Source organism: Macaca mulatta, chromosome 3 (genome assembly GCF_049350105.2).
Source record: "Macaca mulatta isolate MMU2019108-1 chromosome 3, T2T-MMU8v2.0, whole genome shotgun sequence".
NCBI classification, from domain to species: domain Eukaryota; kingdom Metazoa; phylum Chordata; class Mammalia; order Primates; family Cercopithecidae; genus Macaca; species Macaca mulatta.
In genome coordinates, this window is record NC_133408.1 from 196,335,182 (window position 1) to 196,362,401 (window position 27,220).

Genomic DNA, 27,220 nt, shown 5'->3' on the forward strand with positions numbered 1-27,220 from the left:
AACAAACAAAAAAAAGAAAAAAAGATCATCAGAGAAGAAGTAAGTGAATGTAAAATAAAGTCTTTTATTTTCTTTTTCTTAATCTAACAGACAACAATTTATTGAAAGTAATAATAGCAATAATATATTTGGTGATTACAGCTTCTAGATAAGTGAAATGAATGACAGCAAGAGGGTAACTAGGAATATTGTCTCCTAATATACCTGCACTACTCATGAAGCAATATAGTGTTATGTGAAAGTGGAGGTAGATTAGTTGCAAATGTAAATTGCAAACTCAAGGGCAATCACTAAAAATATTTTAAAAGAAGTATAATTGATATGCTAAGAGAGGAAAGAAAACAGACTCATAAAATGCTCAACTAGAACCAAAGACAGATAAAAAGACCAAAAAAACCCACCAAGAACAAGGACAATAGAAAATAGTTAAAACTATGGTAAATATTAAACCAATAATATCAATGATCACTTTAAATATTAATAGTCTAAATATACCAATTAAAAGAGACAGAGTGGATAAAAAAATATTTAACTATATGTTGTCTATAAAAAAATACTTTAGGCCAGGCGCGGTGGCTCACGCCTGTAATCCCAGCACTTTGGGAGGCCGAGGCCGGTGGATCACAAGGTCAGGAGATCAAGACTACGGTGAAACCCCGTCTCTACTAAAAATACAAAAAATTAGCCGGGCGCGGATGTGGGCGCCTGTAGTCCCAGCTACTCGGGAGGCTGAGGCAGGAGAATGGCGTGAACCCGGGAGGCGGAGCTTGCAGTGAGCCGAGATCGCGCCACTGCACTCCAGCCTGGGCGACAGAGCGAGACTCCGTCCCAAAAAAAAAAAAAAAAAAAAAAAATACTTTAAATATAAGAGATTAAAAGTACAGTGACAGAGAAAGACAAACCGTATTAACACTAATCAAAAGAGAACGGCAGCTATATTAATTTCAGGCAAGGCAGACTTCAGAGCAAAGAAAATTATCAGGACAAAGAACAGCAATACATAGTAATAAGGGGTCAATTTTCCAAGAAGAACTAACAAAAAGTCAAAATACGTGAGGTAAAAATGGATAAAAATGTAAACAGAAACAGATGAATCTACTATTATAGTTGGAGACTGCAACATCCTTCTACTAGTAATTGGCAGATGTAGCAGGCAGAAAATCAGTAAGGGTATACAGTTGACCTGAACGGCATCATCAATCAACTGGACCTAATTGACATTTATAGAGTATTTCATCCAACAATGCATAATATGCATTGTCAAGCTCACATGAAAACACTCACTAAGACATTCCATATTCTGGGTCATAAAGAATACCTTAACAAATTTAAAACAATGTAATTCCTAACAACTATGCTCTCAGATCACAACAGAATTAAACTATAAATCCATAACTGAAATACAGCTGGAAAACTTCTTGGGGATTAAACAAAAAGCCTCTAAAAAACACATCGTCAAAGAAGTCTCAAAATAAGTTTTAAAATATTTTGAACTAAATGAAAATGAAAATACATCTTATGAAAATATGTGAGATGCAGTGCTTAGAGGGAAATGTACGGCACCATGATGGCAGAGCAAAAGACGAGATCTGGTGGAGGACACAGCCAAACGATATCATGGATCATACACCTAATGTAAAATATAAAACTATAAATCCTCTAGAAAATAACATAGAAAAAAAAACTAAGTGAACTTGGGTTTGGCAATGACTATTTAGATACAACATGAAAAGCATGATCCATGAAAGAAAAAGTGATAAACTGGACTTCTTTATAATTAAAAACTTCTGCTCTGCAAAAGACACCGTTAGGGGAATGAAAGGACAAGCCACATAACAGTGGGAAATTTTTGTAAACAGCGTATGTGATACAAGACTTGCATCCAAAACACAAAGAACTCTCCCTACCTAATGTGGATGGGCCTCGTCCAATCAGTGGAAGGCCTGAATAAAGCAAAAAGACTTAGTAATAGGGAATTCCTTCTGTCTGACAGCCTTCAAGCTGAGACATCAGTTTTTTCCTGCCTTTGGACTCATATTGAAACACCATCTCTGCCGGGGCCTTGAGACTGTTGGACTAGGAATGAAACTGCACTATCAGCAGTTCTGGGCCCAGTGCAGACCATGGGACTTATCAGTCTCCATAATCACGTAGCCAACTACTTATAAGAAATCTTTCTGTATATATGTACACATCCTATTGGCTCGATTTCTCCTAAGAACCCTAACTGCATTAGTCAGGATTCTCTAAAGGAACAGAACTAACAGGAGATACATATTCTCTGACTTAATTTTTCTCTTTCTAAAATAAATACACTAAATATATTTACCATTGCAGTAGGCTATATAGAGGACTAATAAGGCAGGCACTTTTTAATTTTACTATCAAGCAAAAGTATTAATAAGTGTTATTAATAACTAGAGAAGACCAGGTGTGGTGGCTCACACCTGTAATCCCAGCACTTTGGGAGGCCAAGGCAAGTGGATCACTTGGGGACAGAAGTTCAAGATCAGCCTGGCCAACATGGTGAAATCCCATCTCTACTAAAAATACAAAAAAACAAAATTAGCCAGGCGTGGTGGCACACACCTGCAATCCCAGGTACTCGCGAGGCTGAGGCAAGAGAATCGTTTGAACCCAGGAAGTAGAGGTTGCAGTGAGCTGAGATCACACCACTGCACTCCAGCCTGGGCGAAAGTGAGACTCTCACACACACACACACACACAAAGTAGCTATTGAAAAGAAAATCAAAACCATTTACAAAGCTCTTCTAACCAAGTGCCTCCAAAAAAGGTTGGTTTCATAATCTTAACTCTTGTTTATAAACATAATTAGAACCAGTTGTAACAATCTGTATTGGTTTTATCAAATCACTGCACTTTAATAACAGCAGCCTATATGATAATTGTAAGTTAGTGAAAAAATGTCTTATCACCTTATTCAAATTTCACTCTATATTAATACGTTTCAAACAATAAACCTATGATGATGTATTTTTAAATTTATTCACACTGCACGCCTTGGAGGGTGAAGATAGGGTCCATAGGATGTTACAAATGAAGATTCAATAAGTGTTAAATAAGGCAATGAAAATAGGTTTTTATGAGAAAATAACATTTTCATATACCTCTATATACTTGGCATAAAACCAAATAGAAATCCTAACTCCTGATTTGTGCTCTAGAAATGAAAGAATACTTCTCAATTTTGTAAACACTAGCAATAAGCAATCTGAAAATAAAATTTAAAAAGCAATTCCAGGGCCGGGCACAGTGGCTCATGCCTGTAATCCCAGCACTTTGGGAGGCCGACACGGGTGGATCACGAGGTCAGGAGTTCAAGACCAGCCTGACCAACATGGTGAAACCCTGTCTCTACTAAAAATACAACAATTAGCCGGGCACAGTGATGGATGCCTGTAATCCCAGGTATTCAGGAGGCTGAGGCAGGAGAATCGCTTGAACCTGGGAGGCAGAGGTTGCAGTGAGCCGAGATCGCGCCACTGCACTCCAGCTTGGGCGACAGGGTGAGACTCCATCTCAAAAAAAAAAAAAGCAATTCCATTTCAGCCAGGCACAGTGGTTCATGCCTATAAAACCAGAACTTTGGGAGGTCAAGGCAGGAGGATCGCTTGAGCTCAGGAGTTCAAGATCAGCCTAGGCAACATAGAGAGACACCAGCTCTACAACAAACATAAAAAGTAGCTGGGCATGATGGTGCATGCCTGTAATCTCAGCTACTAGGGAAGCTGAGGTGGGAAGATCACTTGAGCCTAGGGGTTTGAGGTCACAGTGAGCCATGATCATGCCACTGTACTCCAGGCACAGTGACAAAGTGAGACCCTATCGCAAAAAGAAAAAAAAAATTCAATTTCAAATAGCATCAAGAAGAATAAAATACTTAGGAATAAATTTAACAAAAGAGTCGTCAAACTTGTACTCTGGAAGCCACAAAATATTATTGAAAGGCGTTAAAAAATTTATGAATATAGAAAGACATCACATGTTCATGAAGAATTTAATATTGATGGGATCATACTTCCCAAATTGATCTATACATTCAATATAATTGCTATTAAAATTGTAGTTCTTATTTTCTTACAGAAATTGACAGATTTATCCTAAATTCACATGAAAATGGAACAAATCCAGAAAAATCAGACAACTGTGGAAAAAAAGAGCAAAGTTGGAAGACTCACACTTCCCCAATTTTAAACTTACTAAAAAGCTGCACTTGTCAAGACAGTATAGTACAAGTATAAAAATAGACATATAGACCAAAATAACAGAACTAAGAGTCTAAAAACAAACCCTTACATTTATGGTCAATTGATTTTCAACAAGAGTATCAAGATAATTCAGTTGGGGGTATGGGGGAGAGAGCATTTTTAACAAATGGTGCTGGAACAACTGGATATCCATATGCAAAAGAATGGAGATGGGACCACTTCTTACATCATACAAAATAATTAACTGAAAACGGAAAGTAGATCTACATGTAAGAGCTAAACCTATAAAATTACTGGAAGAAGGTATAGAAGTAAATCTACAAGACCTTAGGTTGGCAAGGTCTTCTTGCATATGACATTAAAATCTCAAAAGACAAAAAAAATAGAGAAACTGAATGTCAACAAAATTTAAAACTTTTGTCCTACAATCAAGAAAGTACAAAGACCCACAGAATAGCAAACATTTGCAAGTCATATGTCTGATAAGGGACTTATGTCTAAATTATGTCAACCTACAATCAATAAAACTGTTTCAAAAAAAAAAAAAAAAAAAAACAGTTGTGGCTGGTGCCATGGCTCATGCCTGTAATCCCAAGACTTTTAGAGGCTATGGATGGTGGAAAGAAAAATTTTTTTAATAAAAATAAAAGTTTTAAAAATGAACCAAGGGGCCGGGCGCGGTGGCTCAAGCCTGTAATCCCAGCACTTTGGGAGGCCGAGACGGGCGGATCACTAGGTCAGGAGATCGAGACCATCCTGGCTAACACGGTGAAACCCCGTCTCTACTAAAAAATACAAAAAACTAGCCGGGCGAGGTGGCGGGCGCCTGTAGTCCCAGCTACTCAGGAGGCTGAGACAGGAGAATGGCCCGAACCCGGGAGGCGGAGCTTGCAGTGAGCTGAGATCCGGCCACTGCACTCCAGCCTGGGCGACAGAGCGAGACTCCGTCTCAAAAAAAAAAAAAAAATGAACCAAGGACTGTGATTAATGCAATTCTGTGTACCTTAAGTCCAAATGAAAAAGGGAAAAAGACAAGAAATAAAGTGTCAACTAAACAATCATGAGATCTACAAATATGAAAAGGAGATTTTCTTTTTTTTTGTTTTTTGTTTTTTGTTTTTCTTTTTTGAGATGATGTCTCACTCTTGTCACCCAGGCTGGAGTGCAGTGGTGCAATCTCGGCTCACTGCAACCTCCACCTCCCGGGTTCAAGCAATTCTCCTGCCTTAGCTTCCCAAGTAGCTGGGATTATAAGCACACACCACCACGCCTGGCTAAAGACTTGCAGTGGCAGGCCGGGTGCAGTGGATCAGGCCTGTTATCCCAGCACTTTGGGAGGCCAAGGCGGGCAGATCACAAGGTCAGGAGTTCAAGACCAGCCTGAGCAACGTGATGAAACCTTGTCTCTCCTAAAAATACTAAAATCAGTCGGGTGTGATGGCACGTGCCTATAATCCCAGGCTGAGGCAGCAGAATTGCTTGAACCTGGGAAGCAGAGGTTGCAGTGAGACTAGATCGTGCCACTGCACTCCAGCTTGGGCAACAGAGCAAGATGCCATCTCAAAAAAGAAAAAGCAGACTTGCAGTGGCTAGGTGAGGTGGCTCACACCTGTAATCCCAACACTTTGGGAGGCCAAGGTGAGCAGACAGCTTGAGCCCAGGAGTTCAAGACCAGCCTGGGAAACATGGTGAAACCCCATCTCTACAAAAAATACAAAAATTAGCCACGCGTGGTAGTGCAAACCTGTAGTCTCAGCTACTTGAGAGGCTGAGATGGGACCTGAGCCCGGGAGGTCAAGGCTGCAGTGAGCCGTGATCACGCCACTGCACTCCAGCCTGGGTAACAAAGTGAGACCCTGTCTCAAAAAAAATAAAAATAAAAAGTAAAAACTGGCATTGCACAATATAAAGATAAGTGTTAAAAATCATGCTAATAGATATTAACAGTGTAAAATCAGAACATATTGTCTTCATGTAGTGTTCTTTCTAAAAATCATTTTATTAAGTGTTAAAACATTTCTAAAGGCTTTCAAAGATAAATTCTGAACATCAGACTCTCACGTCTATCTTTCCCATAATGCCTTAAGTTTCTTAAATTATCTTACTACCAAGGTATTCAGGAAATTAACCTGTACTATATTTGGATATAATATTCAAAACCCTAAGATCATCAAGAATTAATATCTACAAATATCTACTACAGACATGTAAAGAAGGGAAAAAAAAGCTTAAGGCTCTCGGAGACCTTATATTCTATCGTACTGCATAACTCACTTTACAGCTCAAGGAACTAGAAAACTACTAAGCCCAAAGTTAGCAGAAGGAAGGAGGTAACAAAGATTAGAGAAGAAATAAACAAAATAAAAAATAGAAAAATAGGGAAAAAACAAAACTAAGAGTTTGTTTTTCGAAAAGATAAAACTGACAAACCCTTAGCTAGACTAAGAAAGAGAAGACTCAAATAAGAAAGGAAAGACACGTTACAACTGATGCCTCCGAAATAAAAAGGATCATGAGACTACTAAAAACAACCACATGCCAACAAAGTGGATAATCTAGAAGAAATGAATAAATTCCTAGAAACATAACATCCTACCAAGACTAAATCATGGAGAAATAGAAAGTCTGAACAAACCTGTAAGAAGCACGCAGACTGAATCAGTAATCAAAAACCTCCCGAAAGAGAAAAGCCCAGGACCAGATGGTTTCATTTATGAACGCTACCAAACACTTAAGGAGCAATTAGCACCAATCTGTCTCAAACTCCTCAAAAAACTCAAGTGGAGAGAACACTATCAAACACATTTTACAAAGCCAGCAATTCCCTGATACCAAAGACAGACAAAGAAGCCATAAGAAGAAGAAACTACCGGCCAGTATCCCTGAAGAATACAGACACGAAAATCCTCAACAAAATACTAGCTCACTGAATCCAACAGCACATTAAAAGGATCATAAACCATGACTAAGTGGGATTTATGCCTAGGATGCAAGAATGGTTCAATATATGAAAATCAATTACTGTGGTACACCACATTAATAAAATAAAAGATAGCAATCATACGATCATCCCAATAGGCAGAAAAATCACCTGAAAAATTCAGCACCCTTTCATGGTAAAAACTGTCAACAAACTACAAACTACAAACAAATGGAAATCATCTCAATGTAATAAAGGCCATATATGAAAAGCTCACAGCTATCCGACTGAATTGTGAAAAACTGAAAGCTTTCCCACTGAGATCAGGCACAAGGCAGAGATGTCCACTCTTACTTACTTTTATGCAGCATAGTTCTAGAAGTCCTACCTAAAGCAATTAGGCAAGAAAAAGAAATAAAAGGCATTCAAATCAGAAAGGAAGAGGTAAAACTGTCCATTTGCAAAAGACATCATCTTAGATATAAAAAAAACCATTTAACAGTTTTTTTTCAAACTGTTAGAACTAATAAATTTAGCTGTGAATAGTGGTAGTATCGTAGCCGGTCAGGTTTATCTGAGGTGTGATTATTTTTCCTGACACCCCGCCACGATGACCTGCAATACAGTCAGCACTAGCAACTTCTGACAGTCTCCATGAAGACTGAATTATAAAGAAAAAAAAAAAGAACTAATAAATTCAATAAAGTTGCAGGATAGAAAAATCAACATCCACTAATAAACTACCTAAAAAGGAAATTAGTAAAACAATCTCACTTACAATAGCACAAAAAAAGAATAAAATACCTACGAAGAGGCTGGGCACGGTGGTTCATGCCTGTAATCCCAGCACTTTGGGAGGCCCAGGCAGATGGATCACCTGAGGTCAGGAGTTCGAGACCACCCTGACCAAGATGGAGAAACTCCATCTCTACTAAAAATACAAAAATTAGCTGGGCGTGGTGGCGCATGCCTGTAATCCTAGCTACTTGGGAGGCTGAGGCATAAGAATTGCTTGAACCAGGGAGGCAAAGGTGGATGCTCCGGTGAGCCGAGATCACATCACTCGCCTGGGTAACAAGAGCAAAACTCTGTCTCAAAAAAAAAAAAAAAAAAACCTAAGAAGAAACTTAACCAAGGAGGTGAAAGACCTGTATCCTGAAAACCATAAAACATGGATGAAAGAAATTAAAGAAGGCTACATTTGTAGGAAAAACGGCAGATGGGAGGCAGGACTAGATTGCAGCTCCCACTCGGACAGACGGAGCAGTGTGTGGAGACTCACATCATGAACCTTTGCTCTAGAACTACTGCAGGAATAAACCAGGAAAGCCTAGAGAACCCAAAGACCCTCTGAAAGAAGCAGATTACTCCTGCAGGATCCAGGAGACAGTCCAAATGCTGTGCGGTTATCCACGGCTGAGAGACCTGCAGATGGTTCACATCACAGGACTCTGTGCAGACAACCCCAGTACCAGCCCTGCCTGGTAGACCTGCTGAGTGGCTAGATACAGAACAGAGATAACAATCACTGTAGCTCGGCCCTCAGGAAGCCACATCCTTAGAAAAAGGTGGAGAGTACTACATCTGTGGAACACCCCAGGGGACAAAAGAATCTGAACAGCAGCCTTGAGCCCTAGACCTTTCCTCTGATATAGCCTACCCAAATGAAAAAGAACCAGAAAAACAATTCTGGTAATATGACAAAGTTTTTTAACACCTCCAAAAATATCACACTGGCTAACCAGCAATGGATCCAAACCAAGAAGAAATCCCTGATTTACCTGAAAAAGAATTCAGAAGATCAGTTATTAAGCTAATCAAGGAGGTACCAGAGAAAGGTGAAGTCCAATTTAAGACAATCAAAAAAATGATACAAGAAATGAGGAAAGAAATCTTCAATGAAACATACAGCTTAAATAAAAAACAATCAAAGGTTCAGGAAATAAAGGACACACTTAGAGAAATGCAAAATTTTCTGGAAAGCCTCAGCAACAGAATCAAACAAGCAGAAGATAGAACTTCAGACCTCGAAGACAAGCTTTTTGAATTAACCCAAGTCAACAAGACAAAGAAAAGAATAAGAAAAAAATGAACAACATCTCCAAGAAGTTTGGGATTATGTTAAGTGACCAAATCTAAGAATAACTGCCATTCCTGAGGAAGGAGAGAAATCTAAAAGTCTGGAAAACATATTTGGGGAAATAACTGAGGAAAATTTCCCAGGCCTTGCTAGAGACCTAGACATCCAAATACAAGAAGCTCAAAGAACACTTAGGAAACTAATCATAAAAAGATCATCTTCTAGGCACACTGTCATCAACTTATTAAAAGTCGAGATGAAGGAAAGAATGTTAAGAGCCGTGAGGCAAAAGCACCAGGTAACCTACAAAGAAAAACCAGAGTAACAGCAGATTTCTCAGGAGAAACTCTACGAGCTAGAAGGGATTGGGGCCCTATCTTCAGCCTCCTTAAACAAAACAATTATCAGCCAAAACTTTTGTATCCAGTGAAACTATGCTTCATAAATTAAGGAAAGATACAGTCTTTTTCAGACAAACAAATGCTGAGAGAATTTGCCACTACCAAGCCAGAACTACCGCAACTGCTAAAAGGAGGCGTAAATCTTGAAACAAATCCTGGAAACACATCAAAACAGAACCTCTTTAAAGCATAATTCTCACAGGACCTTTGTATAAAACAAAATACAATTTAAAAAAAAAAAAAGTATACAGGCAACACAACAAATAGCACGATGAATAGAATAGTACCTCACATCTCAATACTAACATTGGATGTAAATGGCCTAAATGCTCCACTTAAAAGATACAGAATTGCGGAATGGATAAGAATTCACCAACCATCTGCTGCCTCCCAGAGACTCACCTAACACATAAGGACTCACATAAACTTAAGGTAAAGGGGTGGAAAAAGACATTCCATGCAAATGGACACCAAAAGTGAGCAGTAGTAGCTATTCTTACATCAGGCAAAACAAACTTTAAAGTAAGAGCAGTTAAAAAAGACAAAGAGGGACATTATATAATGATAAAAGGTCTTGTCCAACAGGAAAGTATCACAGTCATAAATATATATGCACCTAACACTGGAGCTCCCAAATTTACAAAACAATTACTACTAGACCTAAGAAATGAGATAGATGGTAACACAATAATAGTGGGGGACTTCAATACTCCGCTGACAGCACTAAACAGGTCATCAAGATAGAAAGTCAACAAAGAAACAATGGACTTAAACTATACCCTGGAACAAATGGACTTAACAGATCTTTACAGAACATTCTACCCGACAACCGCAGAGTATGCATTTCATTCATCAGAGCATGGAACTTCCTCCAAAACGGACCATATGATAGGACACAAAACAAGTCTCAATAAATTTAAGAAAACTGAAATTATACCAACTACTTCCCTGACGACAGTGGAATAAAACTAGAAATCAACTCCAAAAGGAACCTTCAAAACCAGACAAATACATGGAAATTAAATAACCTGCTCCTGAATGATCACTGGGTCAACAATGAAATCAAGATGGAAATTTAAAAATTCTTCAAACCAAACAATAATAGTGACACAACCTACCAAAATCTCTGGGATACAGCAAAGGTGGTGCTAGGAGGAAAGTTCATAGCCCTAAATGCTTACATCAGAAAGTCTGAAAGAGTACAGATAGACGATCTAAGGTCACACCTCAAGGAACAAGAAAAACAAGAACAAATCAAACCCAAATCCAGCAGAACAAAGGAAATAACCAAGATCAGAGCAGAACTAAATGAAATTGAAACAAACAGAAAACAATACAAAAGATAAATGAAACAAAGAGCTGGTTCTTTGAAAAGATAAATAAAATTGATACACCATTAGCAAGATTAACCAAGAAAATAAGAGAGGATTCGAGGCTATTATGAATACCTTTAGGCATGTAAACTAGAAAACCCGGAAGAGATGAATACATTCCTGGAAAGACACAACCCCCTAGCTTAAATCAGGAAGAATTAGATACCCCAAATAGATCAAAAACAAGCAGTAAGAGTAAAATGGTAATTTTAAAATTTACCAACAAAAAAAAGTCCAAGACCAGATGGATTCATAGCTGAATCCTACCAGACAATTAAACAAGAATTGGTACCAATCCTATTGACACTATTCCACAAGATAAAGAGGGAATCCTCCCTAAATCACTCTATGAAGCCAGTATCATCCTAACACCAAACCAGGAAAGGACATAACCAAAAAATCAAACTACAGACCAATATCCTCGATCAACATAGATGCTAAAATCCTTAACAAAATACTAGCTAACCGAATCCAAAAACATATTAGAAAGTGTTGATCAAGTGTGTTTCATACTACAGATGCAGGGAAGGTTTAACATATGCAAGTCAATAAATGTGATACACCACATAAACAGAATTAAAAACAAAAATCACATGATCATCTCAACAGACGCAGAAAAAGCATGGAACAAAATCCAGCATCGCTTTATAATTAAAACCCTGAGCAAAATCTACATACAAGGGACATATCTCAATGTAATAAAAGCCATCTATGACAAACCCACAGCCAACATAATACTGAATGGAGAAAAGTTGAAAGCATTCCCTCTGAGAAATAGCACAAGAAAAGGATGCCCACTCTCACCACTTCTATTCAACATAATGCTGGAAGTCCTAGCCAGAGCAATCAGACAAGAGAAATATATAAAGGGCATCCAAATTGGTATAGAGGAAATCAAACTGTTGCTGTTTGCTGATGATATGATTGTATACCTAGAAAACCCTAAAGACTTCTCCAGGCCGGGTTCTGTGGCTCAAGCCTGTAATCCCAGCACTTTGGGAGGCCGAGACGGGCAGATCATGAAGTCAGGAGATCAAGACCATCCTGGCTAACACGGTGAAACCCTGTCTCTACTAAAAAATACAAAAAACTAGCCGGGCGAGGTGGCGGGCACCTGTAGTCCCAGCTACTCGGGAGGCTGAGGCAGGAGAATGGCGTGAACCCGGGAGGCGGAGCTTGCAGTGAGCTGAGATCCGGCCACTGCACTCCAGCCTGGGCGACAGAGTGAGACTCCGTCTCAAAAAACATAAAATAAAATAAAATAAAAGACTTCTCCAAGTAGCTCCTAAAACTGATAAATGAATTCAGCCAAGTTTCAGGAGACGAAATTAATGTATAAAAATCAGTAGCTCTCCTATATATCAACAGCGACCAAGCTAAGAATCAAATCAAGAACTCAACCCCTTTTACAACAGCTGCAAAAAAATAAATAAATAAAACACTTAGGAATATACCTAACCAAGAAGGTGAAAGGCCTCCACAAGGAAAACTACAAAATACTGCTGAAAGAAATCATAGATGACACAAACAAATGGAAATACATCCCATGCTCATGGATGGTTAGAATCAATATTGTGAAAATGACCATATTGCCAAAAGCAATCTACAAATTCAACGCAATTCCCATCAAAATACCACCATCATTCTTCACAGAACTAGTAAAAACAATCCTAAAATTCATATGGAACCAAAAAAGAGCCCATGTAGCCAAAGCAAGTCTAAACAAAAAGAACAAATCTGGAGGTATCACATTACCTGATTTCAAACTATATATAAGGCCATAGTCACCAAAACAGCATGGTACTGCTATAACAACAGGCACACAGACCAGTGGAACAGAATAGAGAACCCAGAAATAAACCCAAATACAGCCAACTGATCTTCCACAAAGCAAACAAAAACATAAAGTGGGGAAAGGACACCCTATTCAACAAATGGTGCTGAGATAATTGGCAAGCCACACGAAGGAGAATGAAACTGGATCCTCATCTCTCACCTTACATAAAAATCAACTCAAGATTGATCAAGGACTTAAATCTAAGACTTGAAACTATAAAAATTCTAGAAGATAATATCAGAAAAGCCCTTCTAGACATTGGCTTAGGAAAAGATTTCATAACTAAGAATCCAAAGCAAATGCAATAAAAACAAAGATAAACAGCTAAGAATTAAAGAGGTTTGCATGGCAAAAGGAACCATCAGCAAAGTAAACAGAAAACCCACAGCGTGGGAGAAAATCTTCACAATCATACATCTGACAAAGGACCAATATCCAGAATCTACAGTGGACTCAAATTAGCAAGAGAAAAACAAACAATCCCATCAAAAAGTGGGCTAAGGGGCCGGGCGCGGTGGCTCATGCCTGTAATCCCAGCACTTTGGGAGGCCGAAGCAGGCAGATCCCAAGGTCAGGACATTGAGACCATCCTGGCTAACATGGTAAAACCCCGTCTCTACTAAAAACACAAAAAATTAGCCAGGCATGGTGCCGGGTGCCTGTAGTCCCAGCTACTTAGGAGGCTGAGGTAGGAGAATGGCGTGAGCCCAGGAAGCAGAGCTTGCAGTGAGCTGAGATGGTGCCATTGCACTCCAGCCTGGGTGACAGAGTGAGACTCTGTCTCTAAAGTAAAACAGGTGGGCTAAGGACATAAACAGACAATTCTCAAAAGAAGATATACAAATAGCCAATAAACCTATGAAAAAATGCTCAACATCACTAATGATCAGGGAAAAGCAAATGAAAACCACAATGTGATACCACCTTACTCTCACAAGAATGGCCATAATCACAAACAAAAAAGAATAGATGTTGGCATGGATGCAGTGAACAGGGAACACTTTTACACTGCTGGTGGGAATGTAAACTAGTACAACCACTATGGAAAACAGTGTGGAGAGGTGTTAAAGAACTAAAAGTAGAACTATCATTAGATCCAGCAATTCCACTACTGGGTATCTACCCAGAGGAAAAGAAGTCATTATACAAAAAAGATCCTTGCACACACGTTTATAGCAGCACAATATGCAGTTGCAAAAATGTGGAACCAACCCAAATGCCCATCAATTAACAAGTGGATAAAGAAACTGTGGTATATATAACAATGGAATACTATCCAGTCATAAAAAGGAATGAAATAATGGCATTCGCAACAACCTGGATGGGATTGGAGACTTATTCTAAGTGAAGTAACCTAGGAACAGAAAACCAAACATCGCATGTTCTCACTCACAAGTGGGAACTAAGCTATGATGATGCAAAGGCATAAGAATGACACATGGACTTTGGGGACTCAGGGGGAAAGGGTGGGAAAGGGGTGAGGGATAAAAGACTACAAATTGGGTTCAGTATATACCGCTTGTGTGATGGGTACACCAAAATCTCACAAGTCACCACTAAAGAACTTAACTCATGTAACCAAATACCACCTGCTTCCCAAAAACCTATGGAAATAAAAAATTTAAAACTAAAAAAAAAAAAAAAAGGAAATTAAAAAAGGCACAGACAAATGGAAAGACACCCTATGTTCGTGGATTGGAAGACTTAATATTGTCAAAATATCCATAATACACAAGCAATTTACGGATTCAATGCAAGCCCTGTCAAAATCCCAACGGTATTTTTTTTTTTTTTCTGAGACGGAGACTCACTCTGCCACCCAGGCTGGAGTGCAGTGACACAATCTCAGCTCACTGCAACCTCTGCCTCCTGGGTTCAAGTGATTCTCCTGCCTCAGCCTCCCGAGTAGCTGGGATTACAGGCATGCTCCACCACGCCTGGCCAATGTTTGTACTTTTAGTAGAAACGGGGTTTCACCACGTTAGCCAGGCTGGTCTTGAACTCCTGACCTCAGGCGATCCACCCACCTCGGCTTCCCAAAGTGCTGGGACTACAGGCATGAGCCACTGCACCCAGCCCCCAGTGGCATTTTTTAAAACAGAAATAGAAAAAATAATTCTAAAAATCTTATGGAATGACAAACGACCACAAATAGCCAAGTTAATCTTGAGAAAGAACAAAGTTGGAGGCATCACACCTCCTGATTTCAAAATATATTATTACACAAAGCTAGTTATCAAAATAGTATGGTACTGACATAAAGACAGATATATAGAACAACGGAACGGAATAGAGCGCCCGGAAATAAATCCATTTATGTACAGTCACCTGATCTTACACAAGGCTGCAAATAATACACAACAGGGAAAGAAAAACGTCCTCAACAAATGGTGTTGGGAAAACAGGAGATTCACATTCAAAAGAATGCAGCCTTCTCTCACACCATACACAAAAATCAACTTACAAAGGATTAAAGACTTAAACGGAAAACATGAAACTATAAAACTCTCAGAGAAAAACACAGAGGGAAGCCTTCACAACACTGGCCTTGGCAATGATTTCACGGATATAACACCAACAGCGCAGGCAATAAAAACAAAAATATGTAAGTGGGAATACATAAAACTAAAAAGCTTCTGTACAGCAAAGTGGACAATCAACACAGTGATGGAAATGAGAGAAAATATCTACAAATTGTGTATCTGAAAAGGGGTTAATATCCAAAATACGTAAGAAACTTCCACAGCACAAAGGTAAAAACAACTAATAACTTGATTTAAAAACAGGCTAAGGACTTGAATAAAACATTTCTCTAAAGACATACAAACAGCCAACATGTATATGAAAAAATGCTCAATGTCACTAATTACCAGGGCAATGTAAATCAAAACCACAATGAGTTATCACCTCACACCTGTTAGGATGGCTATGATTAAAAAAAAAAAAAGACAAGTGTTGACAAGGCTGAAGAGAAATCGGAACCCTTGCAGACTGTTGATGAGAATGCAAAATGATGCAGCTGCTATGGAAAATATGTGGGTTCCTGAAAAAATTAGAAACAGAACTACCATATGATTCAGCAATCTCCCTTCTGACTATTTATCCTAAAGAATCACCATCGCAATCGCAATCCCAAAGATATTAGCACTCCTATATCCACCGAGGCAATATTCACAATAGCAAAGATGTAGAAACAACCTAAATGTCTATTAACGGATGGATAATGAAAACGTAGTATACAATGGAATACTATTCACCTTTAAAAATATTTGAAAAAAGGATATTCAGCTGGGCATGATGGCTCGTGCCTATAATCCCAGCACTTTGGGAGGCCAAGGCAGGAGGATCACTTGAGCTCAGGAGTTTGAGACCAGCCTGGGCATCACAGTGAGATCTCATCTCTACAAAAAATAAAAAAATTATCCAGGCATGGCAGTGGGTGCCAGTAGTCCCAGCTACTTAGAAGGCTGAGGTGGGAGGATCATTTGAGCCCAGCAGGTCAAGGCTGCAGTCACCACATTCCAGCCTGGGCAAGAGAGTGAGACTCCATCTCAAGGGGGTAAAAAAAGGAAATTCTGCAATATGCAACAACATAGATGAATCTTGAAGACATTAACCTAAGTGAAAAAGAGAGTCACAGGAAGACAAATACTGCATGATCCCACTTATATAAGGTATCTAAAATGGTCAAATTCACAGACTCAAAGAGTGGAAATGGTGGTTCTCAGGGACAGGGACAGGGAAGGATATTGAGAGTTACTAATCAATGGTCATAAAGCTTCAGTCAAGCAAGATGAGTAACCTCTAGAAATCTGCTGTACAACATTATACCTATAGTCAACAATATAATTGCACACTTAAAAATTCGTTAAGAGGGGCTAGGTGCAGTGGCTCATGCCTGTAATCCCAGTACTCTGGGAGGCCGAGGCAGGCAGATCACGAGGTCAAGAGTTCGAGACCAGCCTGGCCAACATAGGGAAACCCCGTCTCTACTAAAAATACAAAAAATTAGCTGGACGTGGTGGCAGGCACCTGTAATCCCAGCTACTCAGGAGGTTGAAGCAGAAGAATTGCATGAACCTGGGAGGCAGAGGTTGCAGTGAGCCGAGATCACACCATTGCACTCTAGCCTGGGCAACAGTGCGAGACTCTGACTCAAAAAAAAAAAAAGGCCGGGCGCGGTGGCTCAAGCCTGTAATCCCAGCACTTTGGGAGGCCGAGACGGGTGGATCACAAGGTCAGGAGATCAAGACCATCCTGGCTAACCCGGTGAAACCCCGTCTCTACTAAAAAATACAAAAAACTAGCCGGGCGAGGTGGCGGGCACCTGTAATCCCAGCTACTCGGAGGCTGAGGCAGGAGAATGGCGTAAACCCGGGAGGCGGAGCTTGCAGTGAGCTGAGATCCGGCCACAGCACTCCAGCCTGGGCGACAGAGCGAGACTCCGTCTCAAAAAAAAAAAAAAAAAAACTTTTTGTTAAGAGGGTAGATCTCACATTAGGTATTCTTACTGCAATAAAATCAAGTTTTAAAAAAGGAGGACAGGGCCAGGCACGGTGGCTCACGCCTGTAATCACAGCACTTTGGGAAGCCGAGGCGGGTAGACCACCTGAGGTCAGGAGTTCGAGACCACCCTGGACGACAGGTGAAACCTGTCTCTACTAAAAATACAAAAATTAGCCAGGTGTAGTGGTACACACCTGTAATCCATGCAACTTGGGAGGCTGAGGCAGGAGAGTCGCCTGAACTCAGGAGGCGGAGGCTGCAGTGAGTCAAGATTACGTCACTGGACTCCAGCCTGGGCAACAGAGCAAGACTCCATCTCAGGACCAAAAAAAAAAAAGGAGGACAGTATAGGAAGACAGGAAAAATTATCTCAAATGTAATTAGAATGTCCCAGTTTCCTTTAACCTCAAGTATACAACTAGGGAGTGGTAAGATATACAGGGACAGCAGTGAAAGTCAAAGCCTCTTGATGAAAGAGTAGGAATCTCCTATGGCTGCTGTAACCAAATAACACAAACTTAGTGACTTAAAACAACACAAATTTACTGAGTTTCACTGGGCTAAAATCAAGGTGTGAGCAAGGTTGGTTCCTTCTGGAGACTCTAGGAAAGAATCCATCTCCTTGACATTTCTAGCTTCTGGAGGCCGCCCACACTCCTTGGCTCACGGTCCCTCCTCCTTCCTCAAAGGGCATCACTCCAACTCTGTCTCTGTCATCCTATCTCCTTCTGACTCTGACCCTCCCGCCTCTCCCACAAGGACCCTGGGATCAATAGAGCCCACCCAGGTAATTCAGGATAACTCCCCTTTAAGGTACTCACATCTGCAAAATCCCTTTACCCATGGAAAGTAACATACCACAGGTTCCAGGGATTATCACATGGATTACCAACTTCGGGGGCCATTATGCGGCCCACCACAGAGGGGAAGCTGATTTAACCCAGTTTAGAAAAGCCAAATACAATGAAACCTTTATACCTCTATCCCATTCCTTCTTGCTCTTCTATGTTAGAAAATCACTTCAACGTATGTTGGCTATTGGATTTGTTTCTAATACACCATTCCACTAGAAGACTTTACAACCATGTGAGAAAAAGAAAAGCAGCCCCTGACATCTGGGAGCTGGCCTGGTGATATCACAGCTGGGTCTTGGTGTTGCTGTAAACTGGCAAGCAACTCAGAGCAAGGCCCACACCTCGGCCTTGATGACTGACTCTTCCGTAGAACATAAACAGTTTCAGAGAACATCAATATCAGACAAGACCATGATGGATAAAGACTAAACAAGACCACTCTGTAATCACTCCTGAACACAAGCAAAAAACATGAACATTGTCCAAATCACAAAAATGACCATCTCTCTATCCTGGCTAACAGGAATGACTGTTGCTTCTTTACCAGTTACAGCTTTAGCTTTATTCCAGTCTTCTCTCCTTCTAGAAAAGATTTCTTTTTTTTTTTTTTTTTTTTTTTGAGACGGAGTCATGCTCTGTCGCCCAGGCTGGAGTGCAGTGGCCGGATCTCAGCTCACTGCAAGCTCCGCCTCCCGGGTACACGCCATTCTCCTGCCTCAGCCTCCCAAGTAGCTGGGACTACAGGCGCCCGCCACTTCGCCCGGCTAGTTTTTTGTATTTTTTAGTAGAGACGGGGTTTCACCGTGTTAGCCAGGATGGTCTCGATCTCCTGACCTCATGATCCGCCCGTCTCGGCCTCCCAAAGTGCTGGGATTACAGGCTTGAGCCACCGCGCCCAGCCTAGAAAAGATTTCTTAAGCTATCCAATTACAGAATTATTCCAGCTTCCTAACAGCATCCCATATAGATCAAAGCCTCACTTCCTTAAACCCTTCCCAAACTACCTAGTAGAAGCCCAAATCCCACTTGAAAAGTTACTTGAACACCCCACAGTTCCCCACGGAACTCACTGCAATATGCAATATGCCCAATTTGTCCAACTACAGGTGTGCTCTTGGTAGTCTTTGGCTGGAGGGCAATGACAAAGGTCAGAAAAGACTACAGACTCCAAGATAACTGTATTCTGAACTTACATACCAGATTGGTGACTGGTTCCCATCTTCTGCCCAACCACTATCCTCAAGTGGGAAGGACTAAAGTTTTTGATCTGCTGCACAAAGGGTAAGCCATAGAGTTGAGGGCAAGACATTGGCAGAAAACAGCAGGTAAACTCACCTAGAGAAGCAGCAGGTGAAGGATAATTCCTTCTATCCCCATTATCTCCCACCTCTCATTTGGCCTAAAAGAAGCCAACTAAATGGGAAGGTTCGAAAATCTCTGTTGTAAAAGTCCCAGTCTGGTCAGGCACGGTGGCTCAGGCCTGTAATCCCAGCACTTTGGGAGGCTGAGGTGGGGGCGGATCACCTGAGGTCAGGAGTTCGAGAGCAGCTTGGCCAACATGGCAAAACCCCAAATCTATTAAAAATACAAAAATTAGCCAGGCATGGTGGTGGGCGCCTGTAATCCCAGCTACTTGGGAGGCTGAGGCAGGAGAATCACTGGAACCTGGGAGGCGGAGGATGCAGTGAGCTGGGATCGTTCCACTGCATTCCAGCCTGGGTGACAGAGCGAGACTCCATGGAAAAAAAAAAAAAAAAAAGTCCCAGTCAACCCCAGACTTGGTTCCAAAAATATTATAGCCAAGAGGGGAGCTTAAGCCATACCCAGGATAAGGAAGAATTCAGATTGCACAGCCAGGCTGGGCATGGTGGCTCACACCTCTAATTCCAGCACTTTGGGAAGCTGGGGCAGAAGGATTACTTGAGGCCGGGAGAGTTCAAGACCAGCCTGGGTAACATGGAAAGAACCTGTCCATACAAAAATGGCCAGGCGCATTGACTCACACCTGTAATCCCAGCATTTTGGGAGGCCAAGGCAGGAGGAACACTTGAGGTCAGGAGTTCGAGACCAGCTTGGCCAACATGGTGAAATCCCGTCGCTACTAAAAATTCAAAAACATTAGCCAGGCATAGTGGCAGGCGCCTGTAATCCCAGTGGGAGGCTGAGGCAGGAGAATCACTTGACCCAGGAGGCAGAGGTTACAGTGAGCCTAGATCATGCCCCTGCACTCCGGCCTAGATGACAGAGTAAGACTCCACATCATAAATAAATAAATAAATAAATAAATAAATAAATAAATAAAATTAGCCAGGTGTGGTGGTGGGCACCTGTAATCCCAGCTACTCAAGAGGCTGAGGCACAAGAATTGCTTGAACCCAGGAGACAGTGGTTGCAGTGAGCTGAGATCGTGCCACTGCACTCCAGCCTGGGTGACAGAGTGAAACTCTGTCCCAAAAAAAAAAAAAAAAGACTTGCAGTGACTCACCTGTAACCCCAATACTTTGGGAGGCTAAGGTGGGTGAATAACTTGAGCCCAGGAGTTCAAGACCAGCCTAGGTAACATGGTGAAACCTCGTCTCTACAAAAAATACAAAAATCAGCCAGGTATGGTTGTATGTGCCTGTAGTCCCAGCTACTTGGAAGGCTCAAGTAGGAAGATCTCTTGAGCCTGGGAGGTAGAGGCTGCAGTGAGCCGTGTTTGTGCCACAGCATTCCAGCCTGAGTGACGGAACGACACTCTGCCTCAAAAATAATTTTGAAGAGAGTCACAGCCTACAAGGTGGCAATCCTGATGGCTGAGAAGCATCCTCCCGCAGAGCACAGAAACAGACACTTCAAGGGAAGATAGAACAGGGATTTCTGCTGAACGGGTTGGCCAAGTTTATATATTTAACAGGTTATAGGAGGAGCTATGAATATTCACAAAGTGGGGGAGGTCATGCACATGCAGGCTGAATAAACATGTATGTTACATACTTATCCGCATTCACTTGTGGGTGGAGACTTAACATCTAAACGCATTACAATGAGGCCCTCTAGTCAGATGGCGAAGCAGGGACATGAAGGCACTCAAGCGCACAGCCTCTGTAAACTGGCCAGAACCAGTTCATGCTCAGTGCTCTTATCAGGACAAAGTTACTGAAATCAGTCTCTTATCCAATCAAAGCTGTAGTTATAGCTTGTGGAACAGGGGAGTGAGGGTCAGTTAGTCAGGGTCTGGCAGTGAGTGAGCTGCAGTTATTAATATTGCTTATCTGGAGGCCAGTACTTGTTTAGCTGCTAGGAAAAAAGAAACACTTTGAGATAGTTAGAACCGAGTTTATTCTTTAAGGGGGGGCGCGGGGGGTGCTTTACTTAACCCTTGCTTGGCATGGCCCTACATCTTGTCCACCGTTTGGTATTTTATTGCCACAAAGAGTCTGTTCTCTCAGTCTTAAGATCTCTATTTTAACATTAATGCTGGTCAGTTGTTGTTTTTAAACCTCAAAAGGGAGTGGGTATAACAAGGCGTGTCAGATCTCCCATCACATTCTGGCTGGGAATTCAGTTTTTAAGGTTTCCTGGGGTCCTCTTAGCCAAGACAGGGTCTACTCAGAAGTCTTAGGATTTCATAGCTAGCTCTCAAAAGAAAGGAAATGAATCATTACTACCTGATATTAATAGCCAAAGTCAAATATGATCACTAAAGCAACTGACAAGAGATCTATGAGATATTCATAACACAGAAGACAAAATTATTACATGAGTATTTAAAAGTTAAACACTATATTGTACACAAAAATTAATTCAAAATGATCAAAGACCTAAACATAAGAGCTAAAACTATACAACTCTTAGAGGAAAACCTTCATGATGCCGGAGCTGGTGATGAATTCTTGGATGACACAAAAAAACACATGCAACAAATGAAAAAATAGATAAATTAGACTACAAAATTAAAAACTTTTGTGCATCAAAGGACACTATCAATAGAGTAAAAAGGCAACCCTACAGAATGGGAGAGAAGTGTTTGCAATCACATGCCTGATAAAGGGTTAATATTCAGAATATATAAACAACTCCTAGAACTCAACAACAAAAATCAAGCAACGCAATTCAAAAACAGGCAAAGAACAGATATTTCTCCAAAGAAGATGTACATATAGTCAATAAGCACATGAAACAATCCTGAACTTCACTATTAGGGAAATGCAGATCGAAACCACCATAAGATACCATTTCACATCGATTTTTAAAAAAAAGAAGAAAAACAGAAAACAACATGTGTTGGTGAAGATGTGGAAGAACCGGAAATCCTGGCTCCTTGCCAGAGGGAATATAAAATGGTAAAGCCTCTGTGGAAAATGGTATGGCAGTTCCTCAAAAAATTAAACATAGAATTATCATATAATCCAGCAATTTTACTTCTGAATTGAAAACAGGGACTCTAATAGATATTTCCACACCCATGATCACAGCAGCATTATTCACAATAGCCAAAAATGGAAACAACTCAGGTCAATTGATGATTGAATGGATAAGCAAAATACGGTATACACAAAAAGAAAATATATTCAGTCTTAACAAATTCTGGGCCAGGTGCGTTGGCCTGTAATCCCAGCACTTTGGGAGGCCAGGAATTTGAGACTAGCCTGGGCAACATAACAAAACCCCATCTCTATAAAAAACACAAAAATTAGGCCAGGCGCAGTGGCTTACACCTGTAATCCCAGCACTTTGGGAGGCTGAGGCGGGTGGATCACCTGAGGTCAGGAGTTCGAGACCAGCCTGGCCAACATGGTGAAACCCCATCTCTACTAACAATACAAAAATTAGCCAAGCATGGTAGCGCACGCCTGTAATCCCAGCTACTCGGGAGGCTGAAGCAGGAGAATTGCTTGAACCAGGGAGGGAGAGGTTGCAATGAGCTGAGATCACGCCATTGAACTCTAGCCTGGGCAACAAAGACTCTGTCTCAAAAAAAAAAAAAAAAGAAAAAGAAATTCTGACACATGCTACAACACAGGTGAACCCTGAAGGCATTATGCTAAGTGAAATAAGCCAGACAGAAAAGGATAAATATTTTGTGGTTCAACTTGGAACAGTCAGATTCATATAGGCAGAACCAGCAGCTGGAGACAGTGGGGAATGGAGAGTTACTGTTTCATGGGTATCAAGTTTCAGGTGATGAAAAAGTTCTGGAAATGGATAGTGGTGGTGGTTGCACAACAATGTGAATGTATTTAATGCCACTGAACTGTATATTTAGATATGGTAAATTGCATGTTATATATATATATCTTATCATGATTAAAAAGTTAAGCAATTATAGCATTATGTAGCAAAATCAGAAACAATTGAATAATTTCAAAAATTGGCAACAGGTCTTACAGAAAAAGCAAGTATTTACATTCACTCTAAATATAAATCATTTGAGAAAGAAATGCCAAAGACTGGGAACCCTGAGCCTGGTCACTGTCTATGCTGGTTCTGTAGAAGATGGAGTAGACTCAACCAGCCAGGGGTGCTGGATTGAGGGAAACAGGGGCGAGGAGAGTCAGAACTAAAGAACTCTGTAATCAGTACCAAAACCGAGTTGTTTTCAGGGGAGTAGACAAAGCTCTGGACTGTTTTAACATGTGTCCCTTTCTCAACCGAAATTCTAGAATATCTAATTAATTAAAACTAAAGCCAAAGAGCAGGAGGATCACTTGAGCCCAGGAGACAGATCTGGTCAACACGGGGAGACCTCACCTCTACAAAAATTTAAAAGATTAGCTGGGTCTGCTAGTGCACACCTGTATGATTCACGCCTGTAGTCCCAGCTACTTGGGAAGCTGAGGTGGGAGGATCGCCTGAGCCTGGGAAGTCAAGGCTGCAGTGAGCCATGATTGCGCCACTGTACTACAGCCTGGGCAAGAGAGTGAGACCCTGTCTCAAATTTAAAAATAATAATAAAACTAAAGACAAATAGACCAATAAAACAGCATAAAGTCTAAAATTAAATCTTATGAATATTCAGTTACCTATCTGTGACAAAAGTCATAAATAGTGCTGGAGCAACTGGACATTCCTGTGGGAGAAAAAAGTATGACTCCTACCTTGCACCAGACACAAAAAATAAATTCTAGATAGACTGCAAATTTAAATGAGAATAATTCAATAAAGCATTTCGAGGAAAGAACAAGAGAACGTCAGTCTTAGAGTAAACAGCGATTTCTTAACCGGGACATAAAAAGTACTCAAAAAATTTTAATAAATTGAACTATATTAAAATTAATAATTTCTGTCGATCAGAAGATATCATTAAGAGTGAAAGGCATCCACAGAGTGGGAAAGAAATATGTGCTGTATATATATATATATCTGACAAAGAAATCTTATCCATTTGTATTACAATATAATACAAGTTATACTGTAAAGACCTTGCAAATCAATATTAAAAAGATAAACTTAATTTTTAAATGGGGAAAAAAATTTGACCCTTCACAAAAGATTTCCAAATGGCTAATAAACAAACAGGTGCTTAAATTCATTAGTTATCAGGAAAATGCAAATTAAAATTATTCATATGATGAACACTATAAACACACTTGCTAGAATGACTAAAATTAAAAAGGACAGCAAATATCAAGTGTTGGTAAAGATGAGAAACAACCACACCTCTGAGGCTCTCAGCACTGGCGGAAGTGTACACTGGTACAACCACTTCCGAAAATTGTTTAAAAGCATCTACTAAAGATGAACAAATGCACACTCTTTAACCTAGGGTTTCCATTTCTAGGGCTATACCCAACAGAAATGCACAAACATGTCCACCAAAAGCTATGTACAAAAATATTCATAGCCAGCCGGGTGTGGTGGCTCACACCTGTAATCCAAGCACTTTGGGAGGCCAACGTAGGTGGATCACCTGAGATCAGGAGTTCAAGGCCAGCCTGACCAACATGGCGAAACCCCGTCTCTAATAAAAACAGAAAAATTAGCTGGGTGTGGTGGCATGCACCTGTAATCCCAGCCACTCGGGAGGCTGAGGTAGGAGAATCACTTGAACCCAAAGGCAGAGGTTGCAGTGAGCCAAGATTGTGCCACTGCACTCCAGCCTGGGAGACAGAACGAGACTCCATCTCAAAACAAACAAATAAACAAATATATATATATGTATATGTGTGTATATATATATTCATAGCCAAGACCTAGAAACTACTGAAGTGCCCGTCAACAGTAAAATGAAAAATAAATTGTCCTATAGTCACACAACTACGGCACTGAGAATGAATTATAACCACATACAAAATGGAGAAATTTCACAAACTCTGTAGAAGAAACTGGACACAAAAGAGTGTATAACGTAAGATTCTATTTACATAAAGTTCAAAACTAAGCAAAAACTAATCTATGATATTAGAAGCCAGGGCAGTGTTTACCCTTGGTGGAGGAGAAAGTAACTGGAAGGGGGAAAGGAATCAGTCTCCGGGATGATAGTAAAATTCTGTTTCTTTTTTTCTTTATTTATAATGGTAGAGATGGGGATTCACTATGTTGCCCAGGCTGACCGGTCTCAAACTCCTGGTGGATTCAGGAGTACACAGGTGTGTTTAGTATGAAATGACTGAAGAGTACATGTATGACTTCACGAATTTATCTCTGTGTATTTTAGCTTCAATTAAAAAAATTACAAATAAATTTGTACCAAATTCCACGAACTCAAATTCCACCAGCTCAGACTTCACATGTCCTCTTTATTCAAAGTATGACTTCCAAAGTGATTCTCAATTTTCAAGATCAGTAAGTACACAAATTAGACAATTCTTCACCTCGAACCAAGAGTGACTGAATCGTAGACAACTTAGGAGAGGGGTAAATACAAATATACAAAATTGATATATTTTACAACCGTTATGAAAACACAGAGAAACCCAATTATAATACATTCTAGAGCATCACGAAAAGATAAAAACATCAAAGTAGACTTTCCAAGGTCAAGTGCGCTTCCTGACCCCTGCCAACAGCACACATAGAAACATGGGCCAAAAAAGCTGCTGCTTCCCTAAGAAGTTGCTTCCAGAACAAAATGGACTTTTGCTGAGGTTCTCACTCCCATAAATAACCAATATTCTCACCCCAAAAGGGAAGGTTTCGAACTCAATCCACGTGGGGGCTGGGGGAGATGAAAGAGGGATGGAAACGTGAGGCGCCGGGAGAGCAGGAGGTGTTGACTGGGACAAGGTAACCGGCCGGGTCCAAACGCGAGAGGCGGGCGGGCTCCGTGCAGCCTGGTCCTTCCAGGACCTACCGGGCCCACCCAGGCTCTCCGGGACGCCTGCGCATCCACCTGCCTACCTGGCCGGGCGGCGGAGCGCGGGGGCGCGCACCGGCCGGGCCGCCGTCCACACCCCGAGGCGCGAGCCGCACATCCCCCCAGAGAGGAAGCCTCCGGGGTCCCGGAGCGCGGCGCGTACCGCAGCCCTCCCGGCGGAAAGGGAAGGGCAAGACCGGGGCCGCGGGGCAGGGGCGGGGTCCGGGCTGGAACGAGGGAGCGGGAGGGGGCAGGGGAGGCAGGAGCGGAGCGGGCGACAGGCAGAGGGAGGGGAGGGAAGGGGTGGGGAGGGAGAGCGGCAGAGGCCCGGGCGGGAGGCGCGGGGCGCAGGCCCAGAGGTGAGGGGCCCGGGGGCAGGGACAGGGGGCCCGGGCAGGCGCGCGGGGCTGTCAGGGCTGCCTCGGTCCCCACGCACCGTGGACTCCCGCACTTGGCTGTGGAAGTGCTGCTCCCGCGCCGACACCTCGTCCTGCCCTTCCATCCTCCTTCATGCCCGCCGCCGCGCCGCCCGCGTCCGCGTGCTCCGCCGCACCATCGCCCGCCTGCCGCAGGGGCTCGGACGGCCGCGCCGGGGACCGGGACCGGCACGGGCCCGCGAGCCGCGGTTGGAACAGGTACCGAGACCACTACACCCGCCGCCGCCTCAGCAGCCTCAGGCAAGCTGCTCTGGCTGAGGGAGGGCGGGCGCCGCGCAGCCGGGGGCGGGGCGGGGGCGGGGCGG

General features: G+C 41.6%; 1 protein-coding gene across 15 annotated transcripts in view; it reads right to left on the reverse strand.

Moving 5' to 3' along the window:
- Positions 1–27,167, reverse strand: part of LMBR1 (limb development membrane protein 1) — a 211,748-nt gene extending 184,581 nt beyond the window's left edge. For 8 of the 15 annotated variants that reach the window (XM_077997816.1, XM_077997809.1, XM_077997817.1 and 5 more), the window contains exon 1: positions 26,915–27,167. In XM_077997816.1, coding sequence (XP_077853942.1) covers positions 26,915–26,980 — 66 coding nt within the window. In that variant the 5' untranslated portion in view covers positions 26,981–27,167. Of the gene's footprint in view, positions 1–26,302 lie in introns of all 15 variants that reach the window. The other 7 variants (XM_077997808.1, XM_077997807.1, XM_077997814.1 and 4 more) reach the window with 6 other exon arrangements.
- Between the last annotated feature and the right edge of the window lie 53 nt (positions 27,168–27,220).